The 16,242-nt window shown below is 41.3% G+C and overlaps 1 protein-coding gene across 1 annotated transcript in view; it reads right to left on the bottom strand.

Moving 5' to 3' along the window:
- DCN (decorin) overlaps positions 1-16,242 on the bottom strand; it is a 46,479-nt gene that overhangs the window by 12,573 nt on the left and 17,664 nt on the right. The window contains exon 3 of the mRNA XM_032765064.2: positions 8,652-8,764. Coding sequence (XP_032620955.1) covers positions 8,652-8,764 — 113 coding nt within the window. The remainder of the gene's footprint in view (positions 1-8,651; positions 8,765-16,242) is intronic.

Here is a 16,242-nt window from a genome sequence, read left to right on the forward strand (position 1 = left end):
ATCCTTTCATTTGACACCAGTGGAGAAGAGGCAACTCACATAAATATAACTGTATCACCACTTCAGTCTCTCTAGTAATAACAACAGTAGGCCAAATTGTGTCACTTAGAGCTCCCTGGGTGTGATGGGGATGGGAGTAGGAGTGGGGAGTAATTTGCAATACCTATTTTGGGTTGCAGTATTTTGCCCCTGCCACCATGCAGCCAGCCAATTCTCCTCACAGTCTACCTGGTCTCTCCAAGGAATAAAATCTGTGATGACTGCATAAGGAAAGGGCACAATCTAGCCTACTAATACGTATGACTTTATAACTATCCTTTGGGTCTTCCAGTCTGTACTTGTTAGTTTTTTGTCTGACTCAAATCACAAATCACATAGGGTGGCCCTTGAAGTCAATGGGATTACTCACATGAGTAAGGACAGCTTACTTTAGTAACAATTGCAAGATCAGCATTTTGGTTTGTAAATCCAGTAGTTCAGGGATCATGTTCTAATTTGTAACCCTTACAGCACTCATCACACTGTTATTGTTTAACAAACAATAATGTAATAAATAGACAAGAAGATCCTATGCCAATCATTAATATGAGGACTGTAATAAATTTAAGATAAGAAGTGTTATATGTTACAGTGAATCCACATGAGGTTCCTTCCATCTTTCCACCCATTAATTTATGCACCTCACAGAGTGTTATGAAGCTAAGTGAATTCATGATTGTACAATGCCTTGAGAGTACTGGATAGAAAGTGCTATGTACATTTAAAGTATCATTATTTTTATATTTATGAGCAGAGCACAGTTCTAGGGCATTCTTGTTCACTTACTGCACCACATTATTTTTGTAGGAATGGAAAAAAAGGCCAGATGCCTTCACTCCACATGTTTTGATAGCCCACATATTTTGGTCCCATTCCACTATATTTCTCACCAATTCTTAATCCTCCCATAATTAAGCTTCTGTCAGTTACCAGTATATCTAATGGGGAAAAGCTGAATGTTTGAGTCTTTCATCAATCAGTTAGGCAATAAATAAGTGCCCGAAAGGATATAAGTGTCTGTGGCAGTGACTTCTTTTGAGTAAAAATTGAAAGGTGAGAGGAGAAAAGTGGAATAATAGTTTTGAACAGTGTGTATATGTATGTGTACTGTATATTTTTCCCTAATGTATTCCCCTTTCAATTCACCCTAAATAAATTGAGTAGTATATTTTACAGATGGCTCCACAACATATACACATAGCTGTATATATCTGCTTTTAATTTTGTGTACTAGCCAGCAGCAACCAGATTGTTGGGAGGAGGTCACTCATAGTTCAACCGACTAGTTCACTGACAATAATCCTTTCCCAAAATAATTTTAATGGACATATCGAAGATATGGTCATAATTCTTACTTACTCTCTTGACACTGATAAATCATAAGAACTGCAAGTAGAACAGGCCAACGTTCTGTCTAATGCAAAGAATTTCCTCTGAAAATAACCAATGTCACAATTTTTGGAGGAAGCTGTAAATCCCATCCCCAGCATAATACAGCTAATCACACAATATTAGCACAAAGGGGAACAACACTTCTTGACATCAGCTAGCGGTGAATGTTATGCCCTGAATCATGATGATTTAATGCCCTTTATCATTTTTAATATAACCAGAAACAAAGAGTCCTGTGGCACCTTATAGACTAACAGACATATTGGAGCATAAGCTTTTGTGGGTGAATATCCACTTCGTCAGATGCATGCCATCATGCCATGTAACCAGAGTAACTACAAGGGTTATTGCGAATAATGTATATTTTTGTTGATTTCTACCAATGGTGATATTTGTATAAGTACTTAAGTGATGTAGGCATCTAAGTCCCATTGATATTCACTGGAAATTAGGCTCCGAAGGCACATTAAGACTGCGTTTATACTACACACCCACTGGTACGTGTGGCTACATACTGCAGTGAAGAGCAGGCTGAGTACATGCTGTGGTGTGTAGTACATGCCAGTGAAAGACTCCAGCAGCAGGGAGGCAGCGAGGAATGGCTTCAGCAACTCCCCACTGATGAATCTTTTCCCAGCTGACATCCTACTGCCAGAGCATTTCCCTGTGGCGGGGAAAGGCGCCAGCTGTGGGGAGCTGTTGGAATCCTTTCCAGTTGCATCCCCTCTGGCAGAGCCTTTCCCTATTGGGGGAATCTTTTCCTGAGGAGGTGAAAGGCTCCAGCACTAAGGAGGCAGCAGGAGACTACACTGCTAAAAATAGTGTAGACAAGGAGGTAGAGCTTGGGCAAGTAGAGAGCCACGTAGGGTTTGTACTTGAGTATATACCCTATCCCGTCAGGCATGTCTTTACTGTACTTATTGAAGCTGTATCTCACAGTCAACATTGCTGTTTAAACCCATGCAAGGGGGGCTATGCGGTGATGTACACCAGTGGTCTCCAAAGTGGGGTGCGCGCTCCCCAGGGTGTGTGCAAGAGGATCCTTCGGGGTGTGCAGCAGGAGGAGCGCAGCTGGAGCAGCGCCACTTCGGCAGTTCAGGGGCCTTTTTTTTTTTTTTTTGCTTCAGCAGTTCAGGCAGGAGTCCGAGTGGCTTTTTTTAAATTATTTTTGCTTGGGGCGGCAAAAATGGTAGAGCTGACCCTGCGTGCGTGCTCAAAAAATTTTTACTGAGAGGGGTGCGCGATCAAAAAAGTTTGGAGACCACTGATGTACACTACCTGTCACTGCAATAAGGGTACAGTATAGATGTACTCCTAGGCGCTTTTTGAAAAGTTTATCCAGAGTTCTACCTTACATTAGTGAGTAACATACATTAACTAAAAAAATCAAATATGTCTTTTAATTTGTTTTAAGTTTGCTGCCCTTTACTTAAATTATATTCTTATTAGCTTCTTTAAAATTCCCTGTTAGTGTGTTGGAGGTAGTTTTGGCCAGAATTAGACAGGCACAGGTTTTACTATAATATTGAGTAACTCTATCCCAGATCTTATCTATCTAGTTGATATTAGCAGAATCTGTAGAGCCCCTAAGAGCAGAACTGTTAGTAATGGCTCTAGTCAAAATTGCTTCAGCCGAACTGTGTGTTCTGCTTACGAAAATTATGTGCCAAGTATGGCAATGTTCTGTTTGGGAAATTTCTGCAAACTTCCACAAAATCTTCTCTGTTTTCTAATCAGGCTAGTTATAAAAAGGCCCTTTTTACAAAGATTTATGTTGTGGGAAAGAAGATGGGTGTTGTAGAAGGTATATTCCATGTGCCAGTAGTTCTTAACCTTTTCTCTACCATGACTCTGCCCCTCATCTCATAAGACCAGAAGAGACCATCAAGATCAGATAGACTGGTCTCCTTCACATTACAGGCCACAGAACCTCACCCACCTACTCCTGCAATAGACTCATAACCCCTGGTTGAGTTACTGGAGTCCTCAAATCATGATTTAAAGACTAGCTAGTACCCCCTATTTAACAATAAGGGAAGGGAAAAGTTGGGCGGTCACCACCCCCTGACAGCTGGGTCAGCACCCCAATTGAAGACCCTGCCTTTGGCATTTAACATACGTTATTTTTTAATATGTAGTGCAGCACAGAATCTGCAACAGAAGATTTGGCATGCCTCAGAGCAACAACAATGTCTGAGATTAAGATACCTGTACAGCACCTGGCAATACTATAACCACATGTTCTTCTCCATGTCACAATAACTCTCTTATATATGGTCCTCAGAGAAAAAGAAATAATTAGCCTTGGAGTGGTAATGTTGACTTTTCTCTGAATGTGCCTCATATGGTTTACTTGTAACAAAAGTTCAAAAAAAGCCCCGATAACCTAGTGAGAGTTTAGGGGTCAGTGAAAACATGAACTGAAGGAGAAAAGCTGAGGGAAAACATCTGCAGGCAGTGCTAATGGGGAGGGAGATGATATCCAAACACACACCATATGGGCCAACTAGACTGAAAAAGAATCAACCTCACAATCCCCCAGCACTCTGCTGTTTTGTGGAGAATCAAAAATGCTAGAAGGGAGATGGGTACACTTCAGGTTTCATGACAAGGTGCTGAAAATGTCTGACCCTGGTCTACTCGAGCCCAGCATGGAGACACTTGGAAGGAAAAAGAAAGGTAACAGATTAGTGCAATGCTCGAACAAGGTTGAGGTATTGATGGTTATGTGAGATCTCTGTGAGACTCACTTTCTATTACTGGTCTGAAAGTAAGATAAATATTAAACATACACACACAAGTTAGAGAAAAAGTTGGCGCATACCATTACTTTCCCATAATGCCCAGTTTGAACAGTGGCTTGGCATGGACATTGGAATACCTAAGAACAGACCATCAATAGTGCAGAAAGGAGTCAGGAGGAGAAGAGAAAATAAAGAGGAACAACTAAACCTTGGTATCATAGATACTTCCAAGATAGAATTATCTTTCCTCAAAGGCCATTTAACTGTGTCTGACAATTTATAACCGTTCTCTATATAAGTCATAGAAAGTGTGCTTCCATCACCATCTTCCTTGTAGAAGTCCCTTTTCCCTTTTAGTGTGCCATGGTATGTGCTGCAGATAGTTGTCTTTCACTGCAGGCAGAGATTACTAACTAGGAAAGGAGGTAACATTACTTCAGGAGTGGATAACAAACAGGCACCTTTTTGAGTGCATTATTTCCTTAGGGCCAAATTCTTATCCTACCTTCACTTTATGTATGGGGATTTTCAATTGTAAATAGGATAATAAGGTCAACAATTACTGAGTCTGTGTTATTTGCAAATTTTACATGAAAACAAAATGGAGGCTGGATGGTGACAATCCAGCTTTACTTATAATGTGTAAAGTTCCTTATTGTTTCTTCTTTCTAGTGCTCAGCTAGAAACAGATTGATTTCTTGTCCAACAGCAGACTTCAATAGGAAGCAATGCTATTATCAATGGTGATATGGATGTTGTGAGTTGCAATGTCCGATACTGGATCAAAAAAAGCACAATATTTTCAACATCTGTATAATGTTTCTCTAAATGTAGTGGCAGCTAAATGAATCATTCATAATGAGCCTTTCCAGTGAAACAAGAAAAAGAAAGCAAACCTAAAATGAGTGAAAACGGAGTATGTGCTTTCAATTGAACTGACATGTAAACCTCTAGCAATTCCCATGACTTCATTAGAGTTTTGCTGGATTCTCACCTCAACCATTGAGAGAACAAGCAATCCCATAAAGTTTTTGTATTTTAAACTTCCATTTTCTTTGTTTTATGGGTGATAGTGTAAATTACATTTCTGCTCACTTTAGGGTCCCTGGACACTGCCACAGTGGGGTAACAACAACGAGGAGTCCAGTGGGACCTGAAAGATTAAGATTTATTTGGGCATAAGCTTCAGATGCATCTGCAGAAGTGTTTTTTTTTACCCATGAAACCGTATGCCCAAATAAATCTGTTAGTCTTTAAGGTGCCACTGGACTCCTTGTTGTTTTTGTGGATACAGACTAACATGGTTACCACTCCGGTACATGGCACCATGCAAAGTGATGTAAAGGAGCTTAAGTGTAAATGAGAATCAGTCCCACCAACTTTTATAGCAAAGTTAATTTGTTCTGACAAAGCACAGAAGTAGAACAAAGAGAATGACTCAGCTATCCTATATATTAGCAATGTTATGGAAAGATGAATTTATTATTATTATTATTATTTTATTATTATTTATTGGCATTACTATTGTGCTAGGTGTGGTACAAAAACAGAACAAAAGGAGCATTATTCTCCTTTTTAAATATATCTTAGATCAGCGCATCGAGGAAAAATCACCATCTGAATGAGATAGATGCAGGATGAAATGTTGGCCCCATAGAAGTCAATAGGAGTTTTGCCATTGATGTCAACAGAGGAAGGATTTTTATTTTAAGAGTTTGCAGCTCCAGAGCAGTGGTTAAGGTTTCAAAATATGGACCAGCAAACTGCACACACATGATGCAACAACAATGTAGAAACTACCACCTCAGAGACTTTCATTGTTATTCACTAAAATTAGGAGTGGATTGTAAAAAGTTCTTCAAATTATAATCAGCCATAATAAATGATGATATATTATTATTCAGGGCTGTTTTTGCCAGCCAATGATGGTATCCTTATCTGATGTTAAATCTCTAACACATTCTTAGGGGACTTAAAAGTAAAAGTAGTTTTTTTAAATTGATGAAATTTCTTTAATTTCATAAGCAATTTATTAGATTATTGGATTATGGTAGTGCCTAGCTGCAATGTTGCCAACTCCAAGCATACAAAACTCATGATTTAGGCACCAAAAAAATCATGAGATATGGCTTCAACATCATGAGGTTTTTAAAAAATTAATAATATTGGAGTTGTATTTATCTAACTTCTGTGTTTTAAGTCTTTAGGGCACACTCGGGTCATATTTTCAAACTTTTCTTCACAACCTTTTTTTGAATGAATGCTGAGATTCTCACCTAATCCCATCTCTCCAGGAGCTGAGGCTTTAAGAAAAAGAACAAATATTCCTAGACTTGTGATAAAATTGCAAGAGTTTGCAACTTTGGAGCAGCCAATTGAGAACAGTGTCCCATTGTTTTAGGCACTGTACAATCAGAAAAGGAGACAGCCCTGCCGCAAACAACTTGCAGTCTGAATAGAGGTGGTTGCCTCATGCAGTAGTCTGCATGGGACTGTGGCTTTGCTTAGGCCTTGGAACAATGCAGCTTGTGACTGTAGTGTATATGGGTCCTTACTATATAGTAAATGAAGTGTACCAACACCATTTGAATACCACACTATAAAGTGTGAGACAAGAGCCAGTCAAATATTAGTATTTCCCAGGCATCACAGTTAGAAAAATATCTGTGCTATATAATTTATTGATGATCCACAAGCTGCACAGCGGTATATCATCACCATAATCTCTGAGATACACTTCACCAGGTAGATATGTGTTTTTTAATAAGACCTTCAGAAATATTTAATTGCAGCAGGTGAAAATCTATAACTAGAAAATCTAAATGGCCCAGCAAAGGTGAGGAACAATGCCTACTGGGTGTGGATGCTGACTACTCAAGAGGGCACAGTATATAACTAGTATGGTTTTTTTTCAGGAAGGATAACAAAGTTCTCCCCCTTTTATATTAATAGGTAATTTTTAGTATTAGTTTTATGCATTTTTTTTCTTTTGGTGCCCAAATGTGTTTTGAGGGCTCTCAGAATTAAAGGGAAGACATAACTTTTCCTTGAAGAGTTTACAAATTAAATTAGACATACAGGAACAAGGGGGAAACAAGAATATAAAGGTGGTTTTATAAAAAAAACATGGGACATCAATAAGATGACAGAAACAACGAGGAGTCCCTGTGTCACCTTAGAGACTAATACATTTATTTGGGCATAAGCGTTCATGGGCTAGTACCCACTTTATCAGATGCATGGAGTGAAAAATTCAGTAGGCAGGTATAAATAGACAGCACATGAAAAGATGAGAGTTGCCTTACTAAGTGGGGGGTCAGTGCTAACGAGGCCAATTCAATCAGGGTGGATGTGGCCCATTCCCAACAGTTGACAAGAAGGTGTGAGTAGCAACCGAGGGAAAATTACTTTTTGTAGTGACCCAGAACTGCAGAGCTGGAATTAATTTGCAAACTTGACACCATCAAATTAGGCCTGAATAAAGACTGAGGATGGCTGGGTCACTACAAAAAGTAATTTTCCCTTGGTTGATATTCCTCATTGTTTTTGCTGATACAGATTAACACTGCTACCCCTCTGAAATAAGATGACAGAGTTATTCACTGGGGATTAATGCACAGCATAATATTTAACAAAGATGGTCGGTGAAATCCTGACCCTATTGATGTCAATGGGGCCAAGATTTTATCGAGTGATTTTTTTCTCTTTATTAAATGGATATCTTCATTAGTTTATTTATGTAGGCATCAGGGCAGAAGTGTAATAAAGAAGTAGTAAGAAAGAACTTTAATGATAAGATAGAGGGGGTCTTGTAGAGCATTTCACTAAGGCCCTGATCCAGCAAAGCACATAAGCACATGTTCTGTGAGGAATATAAGCAGTCCCATAGATGATGATGTGGACAAATGGAGATGGCATAGACGGGGAAGTGAACAAATAGGGCATCATGGATGGCATTCTTAGCAAAGCAGAAGGGATGAAGAACAACAGATGGAGAAAGAGTTACAAAAGTTCTTGAAGCTGATGACAAGAAACTCAAGCTTCATAGAATATCAGGGTTGGAAGGGACCTCAGGAGGTCATCTAGTCCAATGCCCTGCTCAAAGCAGGGCCAATCGCCAGATGGATTTTTGCCCCAGATTATCCCCTCAAGCATTGAATTTACAATCTTGGATTTAACAAGCCAATGCTCAAACCACTGAGCTATCTCTCCTGTGGGGGAGAAGGAGGAGTCAGTCCAGTTATTCAAAGATGGGCAATGACATGCTCAGGCACAGAATATGATCTCAGCAGCAGCATTTCCTAACTTATTGAATGGGAAGCAAAGTGGGTATTGCTGCTTGATTGCACAGTAAAAGTGTGAAGTAGATAAGATACAGCATTAACGTTTCTCAAGTTTCTTTCTCTAAACTACAGCTCTAAAATATATCATCTCCTCCTTCCATTTTCACCAACCGTCAATTCATTATTCACTTACATGGAGATCCTTTAAGTTCTTGAAATCCCCATCTTTTATTTCAGTGATTTTGTTGTTCTGTAAATCGAGCAGAGTTGTGTCTGAGGGAAGATCCCTTGGCACTTTATCCAGGCCTGTGGAGGGAGAAGAGGAGAAGCAATCAGTTCTAAAAGCATTAACCAGCTTTGAAGAAGGGCCAAGATTTTTCTTGGCAACATTTAATTTTTTAGTAAACCAACCCTCTCTAGGATTCATTTTCCTAGGCGGCTTTAAGCAGATTTTTTCCTAGAGTTTTTCTGTCCCCATCCATTCAAAAGGGGCCATGCTTTTAAATTTTCTCATGTAATGTCAAAATACATTTATTCGCATTCCCACTCCACCATTTTAAAAGAATTTTTCAAAGCTATAATTCTATACAGTGTAAGGGACTCAAATTTCACAAACCCTTTCTAATCCACTGAATTGCCCTGGCTTTAGTAAATTGCTTGAAGAGTCAGGTTAGCTGGATCAGGCCCTAGATTTCTGTCTGTTATTTTCACGGTATACATGGCTTCTGTGAACGGAAACCATTCCTAACACCCAAGATCCACAAACCGGGAAATCCTGGATGCCCCATCATCTCGGGCATTGGCACTCTCACTGAAGGACTGTCTGGATATGTGGACTCTCTACTCAGACCCTATGCCACCAGCACTCCCAGCTATCTCCGTGACACCACTGATTTCCTGAGGAAACTACAACGCATTGGTCACCTCCCAGAAAACACCATCCTAGCCACCATGGATGTAGAGGCTCTCTACACAAACATCCCACACACAGATGGAATACAAGCTGTTAGGAACAGTATCCCTGATGATGCCACAGCACAACTGGCTGCTGAGCTCTGTGCCTTTATACTCACACACAACTATTTCAAGTTTGATGACAATATATATCTCCAGATCAGTGGCACTGCTATGGGCACCCGCATGGCCCCACAATACGCCAATATTTTTATGGCTGACCTGGAACAACGCTTCCTCAGCTCTCGTCCACTCACACCCCTTCTCTACCTACGCTACATTGATGACATCTTCATCATCTGGACCCATGGGAAGGAGACTCTAGAAAAATTCCACCACGATTTCAACAACTTCCACCCCACCATCAACCTCAGCCTGGACCAATCTACACGGGAGGTCCACTTTCTAGACACCACGGTGCAAATAAGTGATGGTCACATTAACACCACCCTATATCGAAAACCTACCGACCGCTATGCCTACCTTCATGCCTCCAGCTTCCATCCCGGGCACATCACACGATCCATTGTCTACAGCCAAGCACTGAGGTACAACCGCATCTGCTCTAACCCCTCAGACAGAGACCAACACCTACAAAATCTCCACCAAGCATTCTCAAAACTACAATACCCGCACGAGGAAATTAGGAAACAGATCCACAGAGCCAGACGTGTACCCAGAAGCCTCCTACTGCAAGACAAACCCAAGAAAGAAACCAACAGGACTCCACTGGCCATCACATACAGCCCCCAGCTAAAACCCCTCCAACGCATCATCAGGGATCTACAACCCATCCTGGACAATGATCCCACACTTTCACGGGTCTTGGGTGGCAGGCCAATCCTTGCCCACAGACAACCTGCCAACCTGAAACGTATTCTCACCAGCAACTGCACACCGTACCATAGTAACTCTAGCTCAGGAACCAATCCATGCAACAAACCTCGATGCCAACTCTGCCCACATATCTACACCAGCGACACCATCACAGGACCTAACCAGATCAGCCATACCATCACTGGTTCATTCACCTGCACGTCCACCAATGTAATATACGCCATCATATGCCAGCAATGCCCCTCTGCTATGTACATCGGCCAAACTGGACAGTCACTACGGAAAAGGATAAATGGACACAAATCAGATATCAGGAATGGCAATATACAAAAACCTGTAGGAGAGCACTTCAACCTCCCTGGCCACACTATAGCAGACCTTAAGGTGGCCATCCTGCAGCAAAAAAACTTCAGGACCAGACTTCAAAGAGAAACTGCTGAGCTTCAGTTCATCTGCAAATTTGACACCATCAGCTCAGGATTAAACAAAGACTGTGAATGGCTTGCCAACTACAAAACCAGTTTCTCCTCCCTTGGTTTTCACACCTCAACTGCTAGAACAGGGCCTCATCCTCCCTGATTGAACTAACCTCATTATCTCTAGCTTGCCTGCATATATATACCTGCCCCTGGAAATTTCCACTACATGCATCTGACGAAGTGGGTATTCACCCACGAAAGCTCATGCTCCAAAACGTCTGTTAGTCTTTAAGGTGCCACAGGATTCTTTGCTGCTTCTTCCTAACACTGAGATTATGCTAGATTTTTAGAGGTAAAACTATGCTTAATTACAGTTACTTCAAGTAAATGAAATCTCCAATAAATGTTAGATGGTCCCAATCCTGCCCCCTTTCAAGTAAAAGGCAAACACTACCCTATATTTTAATGGGTGAAAAAATAAGAACTTAATTTCAGAAGCTGCTAGTAGTTTGCATTTTCACCTCTATCACTCCTATATACAAACAAAATATCGAGGCTATTTAGCTGAGAATGACTAAACAAACTTGCAGTTAAGTTGACAATATCTCAACTCTGCCTTAACAAAACAAAACAAAAAAAGAAATTTTTCTTTAAATTGAAGCTACATCCAAATTTTATGGAGAACAGATCTCTTGGTTTCAGTATGCCAAAATGTCAGAATCCAGGACTGCCAAAAGAACATCAGACAATTTAAATTAAAGACTCTCTTTGGGACCATTTTCTGAATAGCTGATATGTAGCTCCGATGAAGTAATGGAAATAAAATTACTTAGTGTTAAATATTACAAGATTTACCCAATTTTCCTTTTATACTATGACTTAGTCTGATGAAAACCTCACAACATATATAAAAGTTACCTATTTTCTTTCCTAACTATTGTCTGGTTTTAACAAAATGCATAATATTGTACAAGAGAGGGCAGAGATAATTTATAAATACTAATAACGTCTATGTATGCACAACTAACAAGTAGAACTGTGGACTTGTTTAGAACAAACATTCTATTAGTAATACTGTAAACTAATATAAAATATACGTGAAATCTCCTCAAAAAGGATTTGAACTTCTTAAATGGCTGTTTTTAGTTTGACCCAGTCCTGAACTGTCTCTGAAAGGTCACTCTGTTGGTATGTCTCTGATATGGTGATAAATTCTGGTTATTATGTTGTTTGCAAGCTGATTTTCATGTTTTTTCTTTTAACATAAAAAAAAATACTGTGCAACATTAAGCCCTGATGCTGTAAACACGTAAGCACACGCTTAAAGTTAGTCATATGCATAAATGTTTGCAGGTTTGGAGTCTGTGTTTCTATTCTGAAATCCAGTTTCACGTGAAAAGTCTTGTTTTTTTATGTATGGAGGAATGCCTCTTTTGAGAGAGAGAGACAGAGATTACTTTGATGTGGTAAACTATCAGAAGAGGCATCCTTTTGGTAATATATTTAATTGAGCTTTATAACAATCACTGTTATTATAAAATGTTGCTGTTTGCTAACTGCATCCATTTCTAGCACCACCTGCCAAACTTTGGATAATGAGTGGCCATGCCTGAAACCAAGGAGAGAGAGATAATTTATGTAACCACTGTGGAGACTTTATTCCGATATAGGGTAAATCTACATTGGTGTTGATGTGTAGAGTACACACACTGTACGCCCAGCTAGCATGGGCATAAATAGCAGTATAGATAGTGGTGCAGGGCATATGTGGGTAGAGTAGAGTAGAGTGCCTGGCACACCTGAATCCTACAACATACAAGCTCATAGAATTGTAGCACTGGAAGGGACTTGCACTCATATCTAGACCAGCTCTGCCAGGGGTTTGTTTAACCTGCTTTTAAAAATCTCAACTGATGGAGATTCCTCAATGTCCCTGGGCAATTTATTCCAGTGCTTAATAACTTTGACAGTTACAAAGTTTTTCCTAATGTCCAACCTCAACCATCCTTGCTGTAACTTAAGTACATTTCTTCTTTCCCAGAGGTTAAGGCAAATATTTTTTCTCCCTCTTTTCTTATGTACTTGAAAACTGTTATCATGTCCCCTCTCAGTCTTCTCTTCTCCAGACTAAACAAGCCCATTTTTTTCAATCTTCCCTCCAGGTCATGTTTTAAACCAGGGGTGAGCAAACTTTTTGGCCTGAGGGCCACATTGAGGTTGCGAAACTATATGGCGGGTTGGGTAAGGAAGGCTATGCCTCCCCAGACAGCCTCGCCCCCTGCCCCCTATCTGCCCCCTCCCACTTTCTGCCCCCTTAAGAACCCCCAAACCATCCAAGCCCGCTTCTCCTTGCCCCCTGACCACCCCCCCGGAACCCCCACCCCACCTCCCAGGACTGCACCCCCTAACCAACCCCCCTGCTCCCTGTCCCTGATTGCCCTGACCTCTACCCAACCCCCGCCCCGACGGGCCCCTCGGGGCTCCCATGCCCTATCCACCCTCCATTCCCCATCACTGACCCCCCCAGAACCCAAACCATCCAACCCCTGCTGCTCCTTGCCCTGACCACCCCCTCCTGGAACTCCCGCCCCAACCCCCCCCGGCCCCCACCCTCCATCCAACCACCCCTGCTCTCTGCCCGACTGCCCCACTCTAACCACACCCCCACCCTTTACTACCCCCGAGACTCCACCCCCTATCCAACTCCTATCCACCCCTGCTACCTGACTACCCCCGGGACCACTTCCCCTTATCCAACCTCCCGCCTTACCACACTGCTCAGAGCATCAGGAACCCACTGCCTGGCCAGAGCAGGCCATGCCACCCATGCTGCCTGGCACGAGTGGCGGGCCATGCTGAGGCTGCAGGGGAGGGGCCAGGCACAGCCTCCCTATCTGGGAGCACAGGGGCTGGGTAGGATGATCCAACAGGCCAGATGTGGCCTGGGGGCCGTAGTTTGCCCACCTCTGTTTTAGACCTTTAATCATGTATGTTGCTTTTCTCTGGACTTTCCCCAATTTGTCCACATCTTTCCTGAAATGTGGCACCCAGAACTGGACACAATACTCCAGCTGAGGACTTATCAGCGTGGAGTAAAGTGGAAGAATTACTTCTTATGTCTTGTTTACAACACTCCTGTTTGTTTGCTGTTCTTGCAACAGTGTCAAACTGTTGACTCGTACTTTGCTTGTGATCCACTATGACCCCCAGATCCCTTTCTGCAGTACTCCTTCCTGGGAAGTCATTTCCCATTTTTTATGCATGCAACTGATTGTTTCTTCCTAAGTGGAGTACTTTGAATTTGTCCTATTGAATTTCATCCTGTTTTCTTCAGATCTTTTCTCCAGTTTATCCAGATCATTTTGCATTTTAATCCTATCCTCCAACGCACTTGCGACCCCTCCAAGCTTGCTATTGTCTGCAATCATTATAAGTGTACTCTCTATGCCATTATCTAAATCATTGATGAAGATAGTGAATAGAACCAGAACAAGAACTGATCCCCGTGGGACCTCATTCAATATGCCCTTCCAGCTTGATTGTGAACCACTGATAACTACTTTCTGGGAACTAATTATGCACCCACCGTATAGTAGCTCCATCTAAGTTGTATTTCCCTAGTTTGTTTATGAGAAGGTTATTAGGGTGACCAGACAGCAAGTGTGAAAAATAGGGGTGAGGTGGGGGATAATATCTAATGTATATGTAGAATGTGTTCTTGTTACTCTTTGTGTCTCTAGCTAGTTTGATCTCATTTTGTGCCTTGGCCTTTCTAATTTTGTCCCTTCATACTTGTATTCTTTGTTTATAGACATCCTCTGTAATTTGACCTAGTTTCCACTTTTTGTAGGACTCTTTTTTGAGTTTCAGATAATTGAAGATCTCATGTGTTCTATGTTCCTCTTTTAACTCTTGAATTAAGGCTGTGCAGAATTTCCACATCAGCACTGGTGTGGGTTTGATGTATTCACAAATCTTAGTCCCAATGTACATGGACCATGAGCTATGGATATTCAAATAGAGTGGCCACCATTGTAAAGACAATATGTACCACAAATGGTGGTATCTGATGTAGCACAGTTATTTTATTCAACTTAAAACAACAAATTTTCCCTATTTTTAGCCTAGGAAAATAAACTATGGTTATGCCATTCTTATATAATTGTGGATAAATATGCCCTGTTAATGGTGACCATTGTAGCCAACAAGAAGTGGGAATCCCTGATCCTGTGGATGTTCCATTTAAAGGTAACTTTTTGTCTAACTTTTGCTTCTTAACAAACAGGGTATGGGTGTTTCACTTTCAGCCCCTATGAGCCAAAATGTCACTTACTCTCACAAATCCAGCATGCCCCTGATCATGGAGGGGGGCGGGTCACAAAGCTGTATATCATCCTTGTACTACCATGAATGTTCCACACAGGACTAATTACAAACTTTAGGAAAGATTTTCAAAAATAGATGTCTGATGTTGGGCTCCCAAACCCGTATTTAGGGACATGAGTGGCCTGATTCTCAAAACTGTTGAGTACCTAGTAAGTCCCACTAACCTCCATGGAAGCTATTGGGTGCTCAGCAACTTTAGAAATCAGGCTAGTTATTTAGATATCTAAATATGGATTTAGGGGCCTAATTTTGGGCACCTATTTTTGTTAAGCCTGGGCTTCTTTTAAGCATACTATTTATAGAGATCCTGCTTTATATATCAAGACATTTTTTGATCATTGCCAACCTGAAACATAAAACATCTGATCCAAAGTTTTCAGATTTGGGCTTTTTAACTTTAGGCCCTTGAATCCATATGAAAGTTGCCTAATATTAGGCAACCAAGTTTAAATATTTTGACTCTGATTTTTATCAAAACTAAGCATAACATACATGTAATCAATGGATTTTTAATTACATTAATATCCAAAAGCCTTTGTACAACAGAACTATCCTGCTTGAGATGAGTTATGAGTGCTAAGTCCTGAGAACAAGACGACTGGCTTTGATAGGGTGTAACTGGCTCTTTGAGGGCCCCTACCACACATCACCCCAGGAAAAGAGCAGTGAAGTTGAGCCCTCCAGGCTTGCCTAGCGAGACTACATAGAAGCAGCCAATCATAGCCCAATAGAGTCAGATAAAAGGAGTTGTAGGGGCTGTGCATGTCAGTCCCTGGCTGGGAACAGAGAAGTAAGAAAGGGTGCCTGGCCAGGCCCTGAAGTGTGTGATGGGCTGATTTACTGGCCCTGGGAATGAGAGAACCTAAGATCTGTAACCTTAAATTAGTGGGTGAAAGGGACGGGGCTATGTGGGAAAAGGCCCAGGAAATAGCAGCAGTGGTATGTGGCTGTTGTAGTGGAGGCAGTAGTATGTGGCTGCTGTATATAGGGTCTGTGGGTTGGGACTTGGAGTAGTGGATGGGCCTGGGTTCCCCCACTGGAAGTAGTGAAGTAGCCTAAGTGGCTCCTTTAGAAGTCTGATCAGAGAGCTGGATTTAAAGGCGCTGAGGAGGGGTTGAAGAGAGAAGGCACCTTCAGGAAGGAGGGCTGCGTCTAGCTTGAGCTAGGGTTTGAAAGACTTTTGTTTTG

The sequence above is a fragment of the Chelonoidis abingdonii genome, chromosome 1 (genome assembly GCF_003597395.2).
Source record: "Chelonoidis abingdonii isolate Lonesome George chromosome 1, CheloAbing_2.0, whole genome shotgun sequence".
NCBI classification, from domain to species: Eukaryota; Metazoa; Chordata; order Testudines; family Testudinidae; genus Chelonoidis; species Chelonoidis abingdonii.